At 33.6% G+C, this 21,549-nt stretch overlaps 2 protein-coding genes across 7 annotated transcripts in view; one reads left to right on the forward strand and one right to left on the reverse strand.

Moving 5' to 3' along the window:
* Positions 1–21,549, forward strand: part of LOC140668052 (lachesin) — a 236,096-nt gene that overhangs the window by 198,561 nt on the left and 15,986 nt on the right. For 5 of the 6 annotated variants that reach the window (XM_072896610.1, XM_072896612.1, XM_072896611.1 and 2 more), the window contains one exon: positions 2,178–2,333. The exons of the other annotated variant lie outside the window; for it this stretch is intronic. In XM_072896610.1, the coding sequence (XP_072752711.1) occupies positions 2,178–2,333 (156 nt within the window). The remainder of the gene's footprint in view (positions 1–2,177; positions 2,334–21,549) is intronic. 6 annotated transcript variants of the gene reach the window in all.
* Fuctc (alpha-(1,3)-fucosyltransferase C) overlaps positions 1–21,549 on the reverse strand; it is a 124,493-nt gene that overhangs the window by 58,039 nt on the left and 44,905 nt on the right. The gene's annotated exons all lie outside the window — the stretch shown is intronic.

Consider the following 21,549-nt stretch of genomic DNA (forward strand, 5'->3'; position numbering starts at 1 on the left):
TTGTATTGCCCGCCTGACTGTCGAGTCAGTAGAATGCAGAAATTTGCGAGTGAAAGTGACCCAAACAGAGAAGCAAACTGAATTGAGAAAATTAATTAAGGGACGTTTGTATACGTCAAGTATTTAAATTGCTCTTGTTAGTGTACTTATTGAACCCATTTTCAAATACGCTTCGAAATGTTTCGTCTTGTCACGTAAAAAAAAACCATGGTAATTTCAAACAAGTGTAAAATACGAAAAAATATACTTATTTCTTTAAAAAGAAAATTGCTATATAAAATAGAATTTTTATTTAGTCTCTTTTTATGTATTCCTTAGGGAATGTAAAAAATATATAAAAAAAATCAATTCAATCTCGACAATGTCGACGATATATATGTATAAAAAAAAACTACGAGCATCACAGCGTTTGGAGTAGCGGAGAAAAAGTCGCGTCGGTATAACTTATATACTTGGAATTATTTCGCGACATAGTTGAGATCGCATCGACGAACGACACGCGCGGGACCGCGAACGATGGTAGTTTGAATAATCTGCACGATTATGGGTAACGAAATAAGCGTCAAACCACCTTGCTACCAAGTCACGGAAAGCGAGTCTCCTCCGCGCAGTAGAAGTATACAAGCCCCGTGGCGAATATCAACTTGAATTACACCCTAGGTTGATACGCACTGTACGGAATTATCGTGTAAGTAAAGTTTCAATCTACCAGAGGCGAAGGATGCGACTCTCTCGGGATGCGCTTTCATATTTACAAAGATAAGACGCTAGCCCGCGCGCGTCGAGTATAATCTCATATTGTTGACAATGTAATCGGATTAGTCGCGGCATGCGCACTATCTTATGAGAAGTTTGTTAAAGTGTTTGTTAAATACTATGTGTGTCGAGAGAGTTATTTAGTAGAGTAATTGCAACATTAAAATAAATATACACACGTAATGACAATTTATCTTTCTAACATAATAGTCATTTCGTAATTATTTCATCATAATCTATCTATAACAAGTAATTATAAAGTTTCTACTCATATTTCTTTATTAACCACTTTCTGTTAATATTTAAATATTTGATTTAAAAATATAAATGTTATACTTATTATTTAATTACTATTATCTTGATGAACTTTATTTCAATGTGAAGTAAATAATAAAAATGCTTGTTAATTTTTTTAAAAAGCACTTAAAAATAATTAAAAATAAGAGTTTGAAGATAATTATTGTAATCATTAAATGATGAAGTAGTGAAAACGTTTAATTGTTTTAAAACAAACATTATATACATTTTTTTAAAGAGATCAAGAAAAAGAGAAAATCGTATTTAGGTCAACTAAAATTTTGTCTTACATGGTAATCAGTTGTCAAAATGCAAAGTGTGGAGAGACGCTTTGTAGAAGATTACAGGCACTTTCCTCTTTTTTTTTTTCCGCCGCGAGGAAGCATTTCGTTCAATGAAACGTCCGTCGGCATCGAACGCAACAAGTTGAACTTGGCTCGTTTTCAAAGAGAGAAGCTCGTAGAATTCATCAAACCTATACCCGCGCGCGCGTATGTTTTCTATCTATTATAAATTGCTTCGCTCTTGTTACGAATAACGTACTTAAGTAGTGCTAAAAACGCAGTTATTATATAGCAAATTACACAAGTACAGAGAGTTCTTTTTAATTTTTTATCTTATTATAATTTTACGTCAAAAAATTAATTAATTAGATATTAATCTACACATCTAGTTTCAAGTGTTTTTTTTTAATACTTTTATTGTTTTATTATCTAAAAAGTATATTTTAGGAATATAATGATTAGGAGCAAAAAGATATAAACGGAGGTGATGTATATGTATAATATCAATTGATACAAAGGAAGAAACTCTATAAGTTTAATTAGCATGCATCACTTTACCGCAATGTTGGTTAAATTTCCATCATCACGCGCAATTTCGCTGCTACGGCCTTGTATGGTGTAGAATAGCGCGCATAATATTACATAATAAAATCAAGTGCAGGGGCGAGAGCATCGGAGAAAGAGAAAGAGAAAGAGAGAGAGAGAGAGAGGGAGAGAGAGAGAGAGAGAGATAGAGATAGAGGAGATATGCTGGACTGGATTATTGGCGGGTGTAAAAAAAAAAAGAAAGCAAACGGAGAGTGCCTGGGGTAGATGAGAAAGGTCCTAATCTATTTTCAGGACGACCGAGCACGCCACCGCCAGCAAAAAGGCTGACCACCGTGTGGCCCTCCTCGTACAACCCCTACTATCCGAAAAGGACAGAGAGACCACCTCCACCGAGTGAGGAGAGGGGCGAGAGGCCCGAGCAGAAGCTACGTGGTGGCGAAAGTACAGGTGAGGCTTGCATTCTCTCACCAGGCCCTCCCTGCTTTCCCGTTTTTTCTCTAATTATCTCGCGGCTGCCATTTCAAGCGCCCCTTTCATTCGCGTCCTTTCTTCATTCGACCTCGACCATTCCTGCTTTCGCGGCACTAACCCGGTTTCTGAAATATGATTTGAGCGATATCATGCGCTATTCTGCACCATGCACCCGTACATACGCAGGCCGAAATTCGTTAAAAACATAAATTGTATTGTGTTTCTTGAAATAAGCCATCGGTAGTGCACAGAATTTATCAATGTCGAGAATAAACGCGGGAGAGTAATTGTAATATTAACAACTTGTAAGAGTGAAAGGACTGAGAGAAAATTGTAGCTATGACAGAGAAATATATCTGTGTCCTTAAAAGTATACCCAAGAAGAATGCTAGAAAAATGGAGATGTATATCTTTTCTTTAAGATGCAGTTCATATGCTCACGTTCGCTATATTTATGGAACTGAAAAAGAGATGTATCTCTCTATCCGACAGTATTGGCTATACACTTTACGGGCATTGGAAATATGTAGGATACGTTACAGATATATCGGAAAATATTTCAAAAAATAAAATTAATGCATTCACACATTCTCTCTCTCAAAGTTTAAATTTTTAACAGAATTCATAATAACATATAAAAATCAAAAAAGTTTTAAAGAATTAAGGAGCTTTATGAATATAAAAATAAGAGAATGATAATGTACATTACATAAAAAGCTTATATAAAATTTACAAATATATTTATAAATCATAAAGAGAAATCTGACCAAAAATAATTATTGACGATGCTTTCTCAATTATTTCGATTGTCTTAATTATTAATTCTTTTAAATTCTTGAAAATATACAAAATTTATCAATTGTTTACAATATCTTTAAAAACTTCTTAAAACAAATATGTTTATTACGATTGTTATTAATTACTTTGCACGTATTTTTCAGCTCTTAGTATTTCTAAATTTTATACTACTTTTGAGTTATTAATTTAACAAAGATTTCAAGTTTAAGTTTTTAAATTTCAAATTTCAAGTTTTACACAAAAAAATTTGTCTAATAAAATTTTCTTTAAAATTCACTGGAATAGGGATATGATTCGCACTTTAATATTTGTGAAATACATGCAAAATATATTGAAATGTGATTTAAAAATTTTAAAATATATTTGTTATCTTTGCTAAATATTAACAGATATTAAAAATATAAAATTGAAATTTTTATTAAAATACTTTCCTATATCTTGCATAATCTTTTTTATATTTCATCCGCATTTGCAAAATTTATTATACATGTAATAATTTATTTACGTATGTACATTTATATAATCAATTTTATTTTTATAACAATTTCCATATAACTACTAAATTCAATTTAGTTATGGACTTGTAATAAAAATAATATTTCAGTTTTCAGGATTCAAGATATCGATTATTTTTTACAAATTTCTTTAGCCTAATGCAAATATATAATAAGCGTATTCATTATATATCTCGTAAGCATGCTTTCCTCGATGCCATGATAAGATGCAGGCAATCGTGCCTGCCTTGACGAAGCTCGAAATAGACGAATAGGTGCTCCGATCGTTAACGAGATAACGAGCTTTAGCGAAATGGCCTGAGAAGCCATTTCGTTCCGTTGCTATTAAATTCAGGCTGGAAACGTAGCATGCTAGGACGAACCTCTAATAAGATGTTTACCCTTAATAACTAATATAGGGCATTATGATTATGCTAATAAATAATATAGTATAATATAGCAATAATTTGTTTATTTAGCTAATTATTTTATTTTTATGACCAATTTAAATTAAAAAAAAAAAAAAAAAAACGTTAGGTTTTCATTCAGATAAATGCAGGATTATTGCAATTCAGATTTTACGAATAGCTTTGAAAATACAGAATATTTTTGTAAAAGATTTTCTTGTTATTTTCTTTATTTTTTTAAAAGCCTTCTCGAAAATTGAAAATTGTGTAGACTGTAGACAGTTAAATTAATATCTTGAAAGCAAAATCGATGTGTACGTTAAATTCAGGTGGCGTACGTTATATTCAATAAGATTAATTGCGTCTTCAAATAAATTGCATCAGATCAATTTCGAGCGCGAAAAAATGATTTTTATGCAGTATATAGTACGTACTGTGCAGTATCGTCACGTGCGCAGATATATTAACCCAAGTAACGAATGTCAATTTTCATTGTAACATTTGTTACTTTGTTATTGCAATACAAATGACCACGCGTGCACTATCCATAACGAAATCTCTAGGGTGTTATTACACGGCAAATGCGTGTCAACCATGAAGCATTGCATGTGCGTCTGCCATTTGTTTTCATTCATTAGGGACTGTTAGCGATGCAATAAATTACTTCATCAAGACAAGACAGAACGCTAAATCACAAAAGTCTCGTAGCGTCATAATTTTTATAAGATCATTGACATAATAATATTTTTAAGAAATCCAATTTTAAAAAATACTTTCCTATTTTATTTTACTATATATAGAAATAATTAATAAATTTATGGGAAAAAATTATTTTACTTTTTCATAGAAAATGGAAATTTAATCAATTTACATATTTATATATTTAGCCATTTGTAAGAATATATAATGTGTATTAATATATAGTATTGTCACATATTATGAAAATATTATTACAATCTTACAACATAAATGTGCAAAATTTATTATCATTTATACAAGATTACGATGTTATCTTTTATAAAAGCATTGGAAAAGTCATATATAAACCGCATAGATGTGAACAATACAAATCAATTTTAAAAAAGCTCGCGCGACAGTCACAAAGCACGTCCACTCGGATATATTAGAGTGATTGGCTAACATATCCTAGTAGGTAAAACGTACTAGACTTTACTTCGAAACGACAAACTCCGATGAGATGGTAAATTGAAAGAAAAATTACATTGAAAATCGACACGAGAAGCAATTTTGTTATATTAGAGAGATACAAATCTTTAAATGTACTTTATTTTTACATTATATGACAAATTAATTTTTTATATATGGTTTACAAATCTTTCGATTGTGGCACAGGAAGGTGACACTCGTTATGAAAAGAGAATAATATAATGAAATTATAGCAAAAAGCATTATAGAATTGTCTAACTTTCACTGAGGAATAATGTGAAATATACTAGCAAAAAAACGAAAAACAGAACGTATATCAAAATCTTTATTTTACAAATGCCTTACTAATAGAGCGAATCGTCGATACGGACGATGCATTCGAAGGAAGAATGCAACAATAAAAAGTGGCACGTTCCTGTGGTTGCATGTCGAGGCGGCGAAGTTCAATTTATTCATGCACCGCTTTTGTACAACGCATTAAAGATGCAGCAATGACCTCTATTCCCAACACGGCGACGCTCTCGCGCAGCGGAGACCCGTGCCATATTTCACTGCGTTTTTCTACGGCTTTTCTCTGTTGTTACCATCTAGCTCTACCGTCGTGAATATTTAATCTAATAAAATAGTGAAATAAGTCCGCGCCAGAAACGCCGCTGCGCCGCGCAGCACGTGCGCCAGCTTTCTTACGACCGGTTGCAGCTGCAACTGCGGCAGGCTTCGCCGCCGCCGCGGCGTAAGGCACAGTCAAGGATTATTACTCCATATTAGAGAATTTTCCGCGAAAATTCCTATTCCGCTGACCGATTCCCGCAAATCCGTCTTGCACATTATTGTTTATTAGCAATACAATTCAGATAGTTATTTTTTTAAGACTGTTTTCCGTCAGGTTCAATTAATGTGAAATTTTACTCGCGGGGTATAGTCTTATAAAGACGATATGTGTGCTACATAATGCTACTTTAATCAAAATTCAAAACAAAATATTATATAGTAATAATTATATAATTTTATCCACATTTTTAATGGTATTCAAAACATGTTTTTTTTCTTTTACATAAAAATTTTATTTATTCTTTTTTATTCTTATTTTTGTTTAAATTTGTACATTTTTATTAAATAGCATTATTTATGTCTATATTAAAATGCGATACATGTAATTTTCAAGGTGTTTTAGAGATGAATCTTTTCTAAACTGAAGCTGCAAAATAAGCTCCCATTCGATATGCATATGCATTCTAATAATTAATTGCAAACGCATTGCCAATCGCCAAAGATGCATCGTAGACGGAATAATTGAATTTGCGATAAGAGGCAAATACATGAAATATTGAGTATAGGGTGCTAGTTCCGGCCTGAATAAATGTCAGTATCAGACGGTTTGTAATGATTAGCAAACATCGGCGTCATATAGCGCCCTCATGATATCACGCTTATACATATATATAGAGTGTTCCAAAATTATCCGCACTTTATTCCAACTATGGATTTTTAGATTAATTAAACTAGATTCAGCTAAGATATTTTTAGAGAAAACTTAATTGCATCGCGTCTCAAAATTTTAACAAATATCTCCATAACTTAAATTTTTATTTGATATTAAATTTAAAATGTTATTCATTTACGTTCCTAAATTGCACTTTGAAAAGAGCTTTTTTTTCAAAATCTTTTTAGATCTCTAGAAAGGAGAGAGTTTGTAAGCAAGGAAATGTTTGCATCATGTATACTTTAAGGAGTATTGGGAAAGGAGTCCTTCTTTGGGAAATGAGGACGATAGAGAAGATACGATAGAGAATTTTGGGCACCCTATACAGCGCGTTCACACAAGGATACGCATTCATGCTCTCGTATCTGCTGTCCTGAAATATGCATGGGCATCTCTTAGTACGTTTAGGAGGAAATTACGTAGGAACAACACGCGCGGCCTCTATAGCATCCTGTTAATATTAAGTACGCCTCCCCCACATTATCCTCAGGTACTAGATACTACCAGACGTAGCCACCTGCCAGCAGTCGTGCTTTTAGCTGAGCGCCAATATACAAAGATACGCATGAATGCGTCAGCCGGCAACAAGTCTATACAGAAACTAGCGAAAGCTCTTCAAATATATATTTAGCTATTGAAGAAGTTAGCAGAATAAATTTTATTTATTTTAAAACATTTTTGCTTCACAACGTCCTAAAATTTTATATTTCAACGTATATATTTTATATTTAATATATTTTAAATTTCAACGATCATATTGTATTTGATATTTAAACAATTTCTATTAATATAATTGACGCAGTATAAACTTGATCCGCAATTTTCTCGCACGAATATTATTACATTCTTTGTACATATGATGCTATTTCAATATAATATTTAATATTTTTTAAATCGGTTCTAATGTAGCGCTTAGTAATGTAAAAGTCAATGCGGCCATTCAAGAGTTAAATTAAGAGTATTGGTATTTCAGGAAAGTTAACAACACGTGTCGGATATGAAAGACTGTAAACGTGTTATTAAAACGATAATGTGTTGCAAGAACTTTCTACAATTGCGAACTGGGTGCGGCTTATGGCATTTAGTTCTCAGTAATTTCATTTATTAACTTGATTAACTGTTATACAGAGTGTTTCATTTTAATTTACCTTTCCCAAAAACTTTTCTATTTTTAATTGTAGAAAAAATGCTTCAGGCAAAAGTTGTTTGAGTTGAAAAGGGACGTAATATTATACTGTTAACCTTGGTATACATCAAATGAAAGTACACAAAGGTCATATGAAGACCAACCTTGTTTTTTTTTAAAAAAAAGAACTATTCTAATTTTTTTTAATATAAATCAATTTCTCGCAATATTTTGCGTAAAAAGTTACACGAATATAATGGTCAAAAATTTAATAGTGTGTATAAAATATTTCTAATATTATTAATTTAATATAGTTTTACATAAACTATGAAATAAACTATTGAATTTTTGGCCATAATACCCTTATAACTTTTAACGCAGAATATTGCAAGGAATCGATTTATATCAAATAATTAAAATAATTTTATTAAAAAAAAACAAGGTTGACTTTTATATCATCTTTGCACTCAAGATCAAATCAATAACATTTCATGTCTTCCTCTAAATCAAACAATTTTTGTCTGAAGAGAAATTAAAATGGGACATTCTGTATAATAAATAATTTCAAACAAATACTATTTTTCGAATTAATAAATCGTATATACGGAACGTGTAAATTTTTTAATTGATAACTTGTAAAAATAAAACCTGATATATATAGTCAGCAGTTATTTTTATATCACATGATTAAAAAGAAGAAGAAAAAGATATATACGTTCATATGTACTCAGTTGTTTATAATTTGATAGATTCTATCATTAAACTTATCTGCGACGCAAAATTTCCATTGTTTTTAACTAATTAATCATAAATCGTCCTAACGCAACCAATAAAATAACGAAATTACTCACGGCTTCTTAGACGAGCAAAATAAGTTCTGAAGGCATTGATCTTATAGCATCGATAATCCAGAACACGCAAAACATCCTTTAAGGAAGATTTTAATTAAGCCGTTTTGCGCGTGCAGGAAGTCTCTAAATTACGTCTTCCGTGCAGATTGGACGATTTAGCAACGCCAAGTCTGGCTATATAAAATGAGGCCAAACGTGTAACGCGTGTCATGAGTTTCGCTGCGCGAAACAAGATTGCAGGCATAGAACGAAGGGAAAAATAAAAGTTTCCAGAGGTGGGCGACTCGCGATTAAAACCATTTCATTTGAATAGCTTTTATTTTAAGCGATGCAGAAAGCATGCGCGCATGTCGTCGATATCGGTATGTGCATATTCCCAGGCGCGAAGAAACAATCCCAGAAATATCATTTTTTGCGACTATATGTTTGTGTAATAATAAATAGAATTATTTTTTCACATTCACATCTGACAGTTCGCCGTTTTGTTCCGTATAATTTTCATGCATTCATTTTTACTACACGCAGTTTATAATTACACACCAATGAACTATGAAAATGTGTGTTTGCTCCCAGAGGCAAGTGGAATTTAATTACTTCTTGTCCGTTCTTTAAAGTTCCATAGTAACGGGCGCGCTTTGTATCTAGTAACTTCAGTATCTCTATATCTAGAAACAGCCCGCCGTTAAGGACGCTACGAATGCATGGATAGCGTATGTTTTCCCGCGTTCCTTGCAAATGCAGTTTCATTCCAATTCCTGCCTGTAGTACTCTCAATAACGCCGTTTGACGAGCAGTTTACGCTGTTAATAGCAGTCCCGCATTGTTTTCCCTCCGATTCTGAGGAATTCCGGAATACCCGTTCCCGTTTGCGTGGATGGCCTTTTAAAACGAGATCCGCGCACATTTATGTATATATTTGCTCTGAAAGTCTGCTCTGATCAAATAACATTTGATGAACTTGAAGTTCTTGTTACGGAAAATTGTGTCGGAAATCACTATTTATTGTTACCTTTTAATTATCTCAAGTAGTTTTTGACAAAAATTTCTAATTATAGTTTATAATTATTTTCATTAAAATAGAGGATTTACTTGAAATAAATTTTCAACAAAAGCGTTAAATGCAACAGCTTTCGCCATCGTTTTCACACGTAACATTTGATGTTGCTTTTACATCATCATATATCTTGGTTGCCATTTTCTTCAGCGTTTGTGTAATTTTAGAGGCTTCCTAGAGATCATCGGGTTAAAGCGGCGCAATATCCTGACTCAATGCGCAAAATCGAGGAACGGAGGAATATCTCGCAGCTGTGTTTTTACGAGGTTTAATTATCCGTAACGCGTCGTCATTACCATTTTGCAAATGTGTGCCAACAGGATACTTAATAACGCCCGATGTTAATCAAGCCGTTGTATTATACAATGATAATCCGTTTCATTACGCAGCTTGCCATGAAACTAATTGTGAATTCTTCTGCAATGATATATCTACCTACGATTATTTTTTGCGCACAGATATCGCAATTTAACAAACAGATATATATGTGTAATAAATAAACTTATGGAAAAATTATAAGATAATATATACAATTAAAGATAGATATATAATTATTAAAAATTGAAAATAATCTTGAAGAGATTGACATTGGAATTAGGTTTGTGCTGTGGTTTTGTAAACATTTTAATTCGCACACCTGATCGTACATCCTAAGAACAAGCTGTCCGAGTTGAGAGTTTAAACAGTCTTCGATCAAGAGCCGTGAAACGGCCAAAGTCCTACGAAATCCTTTGCTATCCCAAAGGGCTCAACTTTGCTTCTAAACCTCGTCCTTCCGTGTAGCTAATCGTCGAGACTTAACGTCAACGTCTAAAGCCTATTAAATCAAGCATCGAGAGCGAATCTTACTTTTAACAACAAAGTAGCATGACCTTATAATATGCAGGAAAATATTTAAGCACCGCGTTCCACTTTAAAACTGGAAATTATAATAATTTCTATTTTTGATTGGCAACATAAATAAATACATAAATAGATTCGACATAAATTCGTAGAACGTAAATTATTTTTATTGATATAGCTGTTTCTTAATTATTGTAATATGGAAAGATATTGAAATATGTATAGATATTTAAAAATACAGATAAGCGTGTATATATAACTTTTTTTATTTTTACATGGAAAACTAAAAGGATTATTTCGATATTCTGTACGACTTTGTAAATACTCGCCGTTACATCTTTCGCTATTGCAGATGCATAAGTCATCGCTTCGATCGTGCCAAAAAAAAAAAAAAAAAAAAAAAAAAAAATTGGGTATAGCGCTTTTAACCTTCCATCATGGAACTTTTATGCGGCCTATAAAACCCGCTGCGCCGTTCGACAGCTAAATTATGCGCATATATATCGATCAACAACGCGTACGCGCAAATATACGTCTTACAAACACAAGTTATAAAGCGTAAAACTTCGACGTTCGTATTTACAGTACGCGCGAATGCATTTGTTATCGAATCTCGACGTTGGAATGAGAATGATCGCTCTGATGGACGGATAATGGAATATTTAACCGCGATTTAAAGCATTTTCTGATGCGCTCAAGTCCTGGCTGGAATTATTTCCGGCAATTTCACATTCAATTCCATTAATACATGAGGTAAAAACCACGCGGCAATTTCATTGGTATCATTTTCTATGACTTTACAATAACGCAAAATAACTCAATAAAATGCTTCTTTTATGTTGCAAATTCATTAAATATTCGTTTATAATTTCTGTAAACTAATCTATGGAGCTTTTTTCACAAACATTGAAGTCGCGATATGAATCATCGATCGTCGCACGTTTATTCGATTCACCAAACATGATTTTAGTGAAAAGGAAAAAGCATGCAATACCTGTTGCTCGATAGAGTTATTGAACCGCCTAGAGATAGATATCTGATACCTCGTCTCGATGTATGAGCATATAAAAACAACGAAAAATTCGTTTTACCTTTCAAGAAATTTTATTTAGAATCGTCGAATTACGACTTTTCAAAATTACATAATAATTTTCATGCGCCTTTCCAAGTTTCGCGTAAGCAATATATTTACAATAAATTGTGATGATGAATAGAGATAAAACTGAAAAACATTATTTATTATTTAATTGAAAAAAAAAATAATTTCTAAACAAAGATAAGCGCAGGAAGATACTCGACTGCGCTTCGCTTTTGAGTGCGTTTCACGTGCTCGCACAAGATCGAACAATACATTCTGAGATTTAATTATTCCTTTTATATGTGTTTGTATAATATTACACTCGACCTAATTTGCGAACCATATGCCCTTTGTCAATGTTACAACTACATTTTCTGCGATATCATTTTTCGTAGTAAACGAAGAAGAATACACCTGTTGCATGGTATCGTCGATAGGCTTATCGACAATCCGCTCAAGCAACGTATAAAGAGAAGCTCGAGAAAAAATATCAATATGTATCATTTGGAATATATTTATTGCGCGATATATGATAATATGATGTTAATAAAATAATATAATATGATATATTTTTAATGTACGTTTATGTATGTGTATATATGTACAGAAAAAGAAGTTTTACACGATTGTGATTGATTATAAAATTGAATGGTCTCTCGAGACGTTATAATTAATTACTAGACTCGATTCAGCGAATCGAGTGTTATTTATTTCTATACATTATAATTCTGTCCATAATGTAAACTTATCATCACGCCAAATGGGCTTACAACGATCCATAGTAAGCGCGAGTTTCATAGCAAAGTCAAATATTACGCAATTTATGAGAGTCAATGATTTAGCACACAAATCAATTTGCTTTGATATCATGAATGCGATAGGATATATTTTGCATTTAGTAACAAATAATTGTTTTCAGTTTGATTAACGTTCCGTTTTTGAATACGATTAACTCGCGAGATAACAAACTGAAAATTTTAACTTGCATTTTACAAAAGTATCGTAACGAATTATATAAGTTACTTAATGAACGGTTGCAAAATATAATATAATTTCTAATAATATAAAATAATTAGTAAATGGCTTAGTAGTCAAATAAATAATGTAATAATACTAAAGGTGTAAAAGAGCCGAATATAAACAATGTAATTATATTGTAACTCATTTATGTGTAATAATAAATTATTTAATTATTTAATTATTTATAATCTTAATTACATTGTTTATATTCGGCTCTTTTATGCCTTTAGTATTATTTCATTATCTAATAATATAATTTCTCGTTTTCCGAATAAGTCATTTCCACACTTTTTCGTCCAAATATGTCTTTCTTACTGCTAACACGATTTAATCAGGAATTTAGTATTCGCGATATCACGGTCCATGCACCGGAAACATTTTGTCCCGTGTCATTCCGCCAACATCAGGTAAGGGAGCTTAGGTTGACGTCACGATGCGGGTGTACCTTTTACAACGCGCACCAGTTTGCTCCGTTTTTTCGTTCCGCTGTCCTTTTTGTTTTCGGACTACGTGTACGAGTCAAGCCTGTAAAAACGGCGACACAAACGTTCCATTACTCTTCTTCTTGTCCCACATGTGTTACTGTGCCGTTTCGCGTGCAATTACACATAAGAGGGTAAAAAAAAAAAAAAAAGGGAAGAAAATCTCTCTCTCCCTCTCTCTCTCTCTCTCTCTCTCTCTCTCTCTCTCTCTCTTTTCCGTTTCGCTTTTATTTTTGTCATTTGTCCAATGTACGAAGTTCCTTTCGTGTCGGCGTGTAAGGGACCATATGTCGCGAGATGTAATTAGGCATAGCACTAACGTAATTCGTCGAAAAACGATGCAACACATGCAACGTTTCGCGTCGCGCGAAAAACGATATTAAGTCATAGACGTTGCAAATGAGTTTTTGTAACGCAAATACTTACATGCGCATATCCGCGCGAAATACATGACGTATATATCTTCGTATGCCTATACATATATGTATATACTTAACGATGAGACACGTCTATTCGGAAGAAGATTTTGATTTTCTACCAGCGAGATTCAATTTTTCCTTCATTCACAAAGATTAATCTCGTACACGGTTAGGTGTTGTTACCTGCGATTGGGGGACACAGTATTCATGGAATTCTTGGAATTAATGTTCCACGTGGTACTATTCGCTTTTCACGCTGATCTGCCTGTGTGCTTTAAGATTAAAATCCGTCTGCTTTATCGTCGGCCAAGCGAGATTACACGTTCGTTTCGCGGATTGATGACTGAAAATACGAAAAGTATAATCCGCGATGTAATACGCTCGAGTCGGCACATAATATCCGGCTTGGCGCCAAATCTTTTGAATGCTTTCAAATAGGACGCCCATCTGGTACGGCGTTATCGTGATTAAACACGTGTATGCACGCATTATATATGCACGCGTTATAAACGATAGCGGTGCTTTGGATAGAATGTATGTAAATATGTGGACCGCGCCGACTATCGCGCGAATCGAATGTTACATAATGTAATAGTGTTTTGGACATTGTTTGGAGAAGGAATTTCCTTATTTGCACGAATTCGCTAAATCCGAGAAATATGACGGAAAAAGGTAATGTTACTCGCGCGAACTGAAGCGAAAATGCAACTCAATGATCCGAAAGATGTTGTTTAGATTCTATCTTTCTCGCAGCCGTTTATGTGCGTATATTTCGCTCGCCATCGCCAATACAGCTGTTTATTATGAATGTATTATGTCCATTGTAATAAACGCGTGGTATGTCTCGATTTTAATTAAAATTCCAACTAAATTTTAACAATTTGTTCATTAAACAGTGAAAACAATAGGGATATTTGCGTCGCGCTTGCTAGGCAATAAATTACGTCATACGTGTTAATATTCGCTCTTTTGAATCAGAAATACACGGATTTCCAGCCGTCACTCATATTTCTATTGTGTATTATACAATTAAATGCATTTGCAATAAAATATATTAAGAGCATTAATTTTACTTTTGTTTTTCGCAATTTGATGAACCGTGATAAAAAGTACAATTTTAAAATAAGCAAAGTACATATATTTTTTTTTAAGAGTATACGAGAAATTGATTTTATTTTTATCCATCCTAGTGTTTAAATTTATATAGCGTCCGGAAATTCTTCTCAAAGTTTTTCGCGTTAATAAAATATTACGTACCAAATTCAAGAGAGGAAAATTTTCATAGAGAAACTTATATATCCTCTATAAAATTCTGTTACTATATTCTCCTGTTAGTATATCGTTTTCTATACCTACCCATGTATTTAAAGCGTCTTTGTAACTAGATCGCGTAAAATGGTTTCTATATATCTTTCGTATCTTCACAGAGAAAAGTGCAAGATTTATCACGTCAATTTACATTATTCTCGAGGTAATCGAGCTCCATTTTTCTGCCGCATGATAAAAGCATACCTTGCATCCTGTTCGACGATACCTCAAGTTCGGATTCGTACGCAAATCGCACAATACGCCGAGTGTCGCCAAGAGCAGCCGTCTGCGAAACATATATCTTCGTCTGCGCTCGGTTGGAAAAGAGAGAAGAGGGAAAAACCTGTCCTTTTTTTATTCCCTTTGCATTTACACTTTGCATACTCCGGAGCGCGTGCGAAGCGTTACCTTCGGCTTTCCCTTCGCCCTCCAATCTTCTCGCTCGCCGCCCACGCGAGCTTAACACGATGTAAGCCGCATACCGCGAGTATAACCGCGGTTTCCCGGAGTTCCGGTGCTATCTGTATCCATAAAGAATGTAAGCTCGCGCACGCCAGAACCGAGAGTCGAGGATCTCTTCCTTTCTTCGCCCATTGCAATAACAGCGACTCTCGGGATCCGAAATTTTCATGCATAGGATATAAAGCATAAACGACGACTTCATCATCCCCCTCTTGCTCTTTTTCTCTCCTTGCTCTCTTCTCTCTTTCTCGTACTGTCATAGTCGAGCTCTTCGGGTATTTTGACTGTCGTGCTTTGCGTGCAATTTTCCTGTGAAACGTTCCGGTTGTTCTACGAATACGTCAATATGAGGGAAAAGCATGCGGAAGCTTGGAATAAAATCAATGGGTTCGAAGGAGAATCGAGGAAAAGTAAATGTAGTAGAAAACCATAGGGGGTCACCACTCTCTCTTTCTCTCTCTCTCTCTTTTCTCTCTCTTTTCCGACCGATCATTTTCTTTCTTTCCGCTCGACCGCTCCCTAGCTCGTCAAAGAAATGCCTACCGCCAATAATATCGACGATCTCGATTTTTGCATTACGTTTGCAGCAGGCTGGCTGAAATTGGAAAGCTCATAAAGTCAGAAATGACGTAGACCAATATTGCGGAGAATAAATTTTAAATTTTACAGCAGAAAAAGGAGAAGATTTGTAAAATTTCGCAAGCAATGTATATTTAATAACAATAATTATATCATTTGAATCTAAAGGTTCTATAATCAAGAAAGGCTCGAGTCGAAAGAAATTCTTATTGAAATTAAGATTAGAAATTTTAATAGATTCTACGTATCATTCTCCTGTCATACGCTTCATATTTCACAGCTTTCCTTGCGCTTTCACTTCACGTGCCGCTCGCCGCACGTTCCGGATACCTTATTTTCGTGTTCAGACATATTTCTCATGGTACATTTTCGATGTCGAATCCGAAATAAAAATATTTGATCTCGTCAAATTTGTTGAACTTCAGGGATTCATACTTCTTTACATTGAGAATTGTGAAATATCTTTCGCTCGACCGTTATCTACAATAAAATATCGGTGTAATACATCATTTTGCGCTTATATAGTGATTGGTATATTTTTTACCAAACTATAGAATAATCGAGAAATTCTAAAACGTTATATATCAATATATATACAAAATGTACATATATGAGAGACTGAACGCTATTTTTGCGATATATTTGCGATTATAAGGGACACGTGATAAAATCCTTTGTAAATTGTGCACACTGGACGCACTTTTTATATTTGATCGTAAAAGGAATTTAATATTCATTGCACCAGGTCAATTTACGATATGACAAAAGCAATGTAATTACTTTTTTGGAGCAGTATTTGTGCAATATCAAGCACAGAGATAATCCCAAATAGCAGAAACCCATGCTATTGTACATACAGGTAATTTTTCGAAGAAAGCTTACAAAAAAATCTATATATATGTATATCATCTAAAAATTAATTTTTATATAGAATACGAAACATATGTTTTTTTTTATCCCTGCTTTTTTCTTTCTATTTTTCTTTGTCACATAGCATTAATACTATTCAAGAGTTTTATATTAAAGTCTTTTTCTTACGCTTTATCATCGATAATTGAATATATTTTTTGTTTTCAAGATCAAATCTGAATATTAATTAAATATAAACGTAATTTATAGAAATTTAATAATGAGATTTTCGACCTTTTGGAACAAATGCATTCACGAATGCATTGCGAAACATAGGGGAAATAAAATGCGGAAATATTTGGCGATCGCAATGATGCTTCCAATGATTGAACCGCAGAGTCCAATTTTTCGCCGATTGATTATTAATACATATGTATACCACGCGCGGGCGCATGAGCTGATCCGTAGCATAGTTACGGTACGATGTTGGATTCTCAATTATGCAGAATTACACTCGTGGTTGCTTTTCATGAAATATTAACGTTTCAATCCTGTTAATGCAAAATCATTTCTGATCGGGAAACATGATGGTTTTTTGCCAGTAATGTATCTTGCAACTCAAACAGATAACTGTAATGTGCACACACAATATGCATGTAAACGACGGCCGATTGACCGAGTTATGCAGTGTAAATGGTTCTACGTTTATTGCATCAGTTTGATATTATTGACACAATTTTTCCGTCTTTTTATTATGACCTGTATCAAAAAGTAATCAATAACGTTAAAGGTTGAAAAGTTTAATAGTGCATTACCTTAATGCGATATTTAAAAATTGCATTTTACATTATAATGCAGCCGACTGAGTGATTTGAAAGCATTGTAAATTCAAGTTTTATATTATTGAACTTAATACTAACGATACTAATGGCTACTAATTATAAATAATATCTTAATTGCGTATAACAAATAACGCTTTGACCAATCATACCGATATTATATTGCCGCACTTAATAATATAAATCTATATTTGATTGTATTGTTATTTGATTACCATTATTACGTAAATATCAAAGCAAACAATTTATATAATTAAGATTAATCAGTTACTAAAAATAAATATTATAGAATTTCTTATTTTTAAAATATTCAATATGCTTTAAAGTAGAATCTTTTTATTAATTTATATTAGCTATTATTATTTATTATTTCCGTTCTTATGTCGCATATTAAAAATATTTAATTTATACACGTCATTTTTAATATATTTAATTGCTATTGCTCACTATTAGAGAAATTGAAACGAAAAGATATACGCTATCTATTTTAACGATAATGAAGATTTTAAAATATTACGAGAAATCACGGTTTTGTTGATTCGTTTAGTAAAGTGCAAAGTATCTGGATATTATTTGCGCAAAATTGCTGATCTAGAAAAAACGAGGATTTACATCTTGAGTCACAAGTGATATAAGTGCATCTCGGGCGCGCATCTTGTCCCCTCTTCAGCGCGCGTTTAATGTAGTAAATTGCAACGTAGCGAATACTATGCTAATGTACTTACTTACGAAGACGGTCCCCGGGCGCGGAAAGTTCTCGAGACAGTCCTGTTTATAATAGAGCCGAGAAGCCCCTCGGCCGTTACGTGACTCTTGCGGTAACGGCTTTTCCGCGATACGCCGCCAAGTTTCCAGTCGTTCGGATGCAATGTTAATTGATGGGCGTATCAGAGAAGTTACAAGGGAGCACCCGCGGCGGTAACGATTTTACACGTCAGATTTTCTTCAATTCACAGAATGAAATCGTTGGAAAATATAAGGGAGATAAGAAAAAAAGAAATCGTGATCTTATGTTTCATATATAAGAAATTAAGAAAAAATATATATGTATTTAAAATATATATATATATACAGGGTGTTCCCGGATTAAATGGCCAAACTAGAAATATGAATTTCAGACCTCGAAACAAAAAAAAAAAAATCTTCTGGAAGTATGCTCGCAAACGCTTCGTTCAAGAAATATTGATTTCTTAAATTACAGAACTATAGGAATGAATAATGTCGAAATGTGTCTCTGTTTTTGTTTGGAAAATAGAAGGTCATTAAAAGGTTTTTGTTTTGTTCTTGCAAAGAAAACTGTTCCTCACTATGGTAGAGGTCCTCGACAATGGCTTAATATTCATTTTCGCGGAAAATGGACCGGGCGTGCTGGGCGTGTAGCTTGGTCTTTGCGTTCAACGGATTTAACATCATTAGATTTTTTGTATGAGGTACTCTCAAAAAGTAAAAAGTATATGAAGCGCCTGTTAATGACCTTCAATCATTACAACGGAGGATGGTACAAGCGTGCGAAGAAATTACAGACGCACAATGCCAGTTAGCCACTCGTTTTCTCATCAATAGGTGCAATGCTTGTCTTTTTAATAATCAAATTACGATAAATCTACATTATTTCGACATTATTCATTTGTGAGCATACTTCCAGAGAAATTTTTTTTTGTTTCAAGGTCCTAAATTCATATTTCAAGTTTGTCCATTTAACCCGGGAACACCCTATAAATATTTGCGACAAATAAAAAAAAATATATATATATATTTTTTTTTCATTTGATATACGTAGATATATCGAAAATGCAGCTTGATTTGGCAATACTTAAGAATAATTTAACAAAATTTTTCGAAAACAGGGACACACACACTTAATGTTGTATATTCTGAAATAGAATATGGATAGTATGTGTGAATTTTTAAAATCTCTGCTTCCGTCCGGAATATTCCCAAGTACTTTTCCATGTGTAACATTTGCCGTACGGGTTCTTTATGCCTGCTATTTTGACGAAACGTTCACAAGGAGATACTTGATGGCGGTTAATGCTACGCGAACGCGCGATAAAAGATGTCAAGTACGTGCAAAGTTGATTACAATAACTCTCGCGAGTAAGGTACAAGATCACGCTACATTACCTTCAATGTTGCCGACAACATTGTCGGATATGCGCAAGCAATCGGTTTAGCAATAGTGTATACTATCTGCAACGATGTTCATTTCGCGACGTGCGATTATTAAAGCAGCCGAATACGGTGAACATTACGCACACGGCTAAGAGCTATGATTGTTACTATAACAAATCTATTCGCCGTAGTAAAGCTCTTACCGAAGCATTAAGATCACGTGCGTCCATCCGTTCGCATCAACGTGCTATCGAAGCGTACATGATGTTGAGATTAATCGAACGAGACTGGAATAGAGCACGCGTTAAGTACTTTTCAGCATTACTGTTAATACGATTTCGCCGATTAGCAGAAATAATTACAATCGCCATTAATTGTTAAAATTGATTATATTGAACGTTAGGAAATACAAGAGCTCTCTCATTTATTCGTGAGACGATCCTTATCGTGCTGTGGATGGATATAATAAATATGTGATAACTTTTTCCAATTATTTCTATAAATTGTTGTTTATAAATTAAATTATTTTTGTTGAGTCATAAACAATTGCATAATGTGAAATTTGTACATCTATTATCAAGAAATGTAATAGCTATATATAAGCAAATTTCCAGTTTGTCTGATCATATTATATTATTATCTACTGCCAGGACTAAATAGAGGTCAACAAGTTAATTATCAATGAAGGCTATGTACATTTCATCAACAATTTATGAAATCAATACCTACCCTTGTTAGACTAAAATTATTCGGTGATACATCAACGTCATATTTTAAAATCAATGAGATCTTAAAGCAGCCACTTAAACTATTCGCTTCATGATTACCGCGTTACTTCTCTTATATTGCTCGTGAGCGGAATTTCATAACTAATTAAAGCAGCATTCTCGGAGAGTGTACGAAGGGTATATACAAGGGGTTAGAGACGCGGAATTAGAGAGAGGGAGTGAGATAGACAGAGAGGGAAGAGAGGATTGATACCGTCGCTAGTATCAACGGTCATAATGCGCTTGCATATTTGCGCAGCGCGTATGCAATGCACGATGCAACCGAGCGATTTCAAGCGGCCTTGGCTGAAGGATCGCGTTTCCGCATCAAACAAGAATTACGCTGTACGGCAACGAGAGCGTAACGGCAAACGAGCCGAGTCGTCTGCTCGAAGAAACGAGGAGGCAAATTTTGTTACATGCCGTCGCAAGTTTGTAAGCAGACATCGAGGTAACGTGTAATGTAAAAACGAAACGTTAACATCTTTACGTTCGTTGCGTTCGACCCGCGTCTCGGTATAAGTCGCAAAGTATGTTCTGCTGGAAGAGTTATTTGTATTTGGCTGAGACATTTATAAAATGAGTGGAAAATTATTCGATGAATAATAAACCACTATTAAAGTATGTTTACAAATTTTAAATTTGATCTTTTTGCACATCACTCAATTTTTCTTTTGACTGCAAAAATATAATTTTCCATTATTTATTATGTATTCTCGACGCTCTTTAGCATATATTATAAAATGGATAGTCTGACGATATGGTCGGATTTATTTTATTTTAGCATCGCTTGATGGCAATTAAAATAAAAATCTGTCTATCGAATATTTTAGGCGCTAAAAATTCCATTAGAATTTGCGAAAAGATGAGAGAGAGAGAGAGAGAGAACGCCTCTTCTGTCAATCGTATATACAAATAGATTTGAATAAAAAAAAAAAAAAAAAAAAAAAAACATTTGTTAGCTTATATACATGCACTATAGCGCGATATCTTATGCATGAGAATAGTACATCGATTATTTAGCCTTCATAGGAGGCAGTCGAGTGGTATAAAA

The sequence above is a fragment of the Anoplolepis gracilipes genome, chromosome 7 (assembly GCF_047496725.1).
Source record: "Anoplolepis gracilipes chromosome 7, ASM4749672v1, whole genome shotgun sequence".
Taxonomy (NCBI): Eukaryota; Metazoa; Arthropoda; class Insecta; order Hymenoptera; family Formicidae; genus Anoplolepis; species Anoplolepis gracilipes.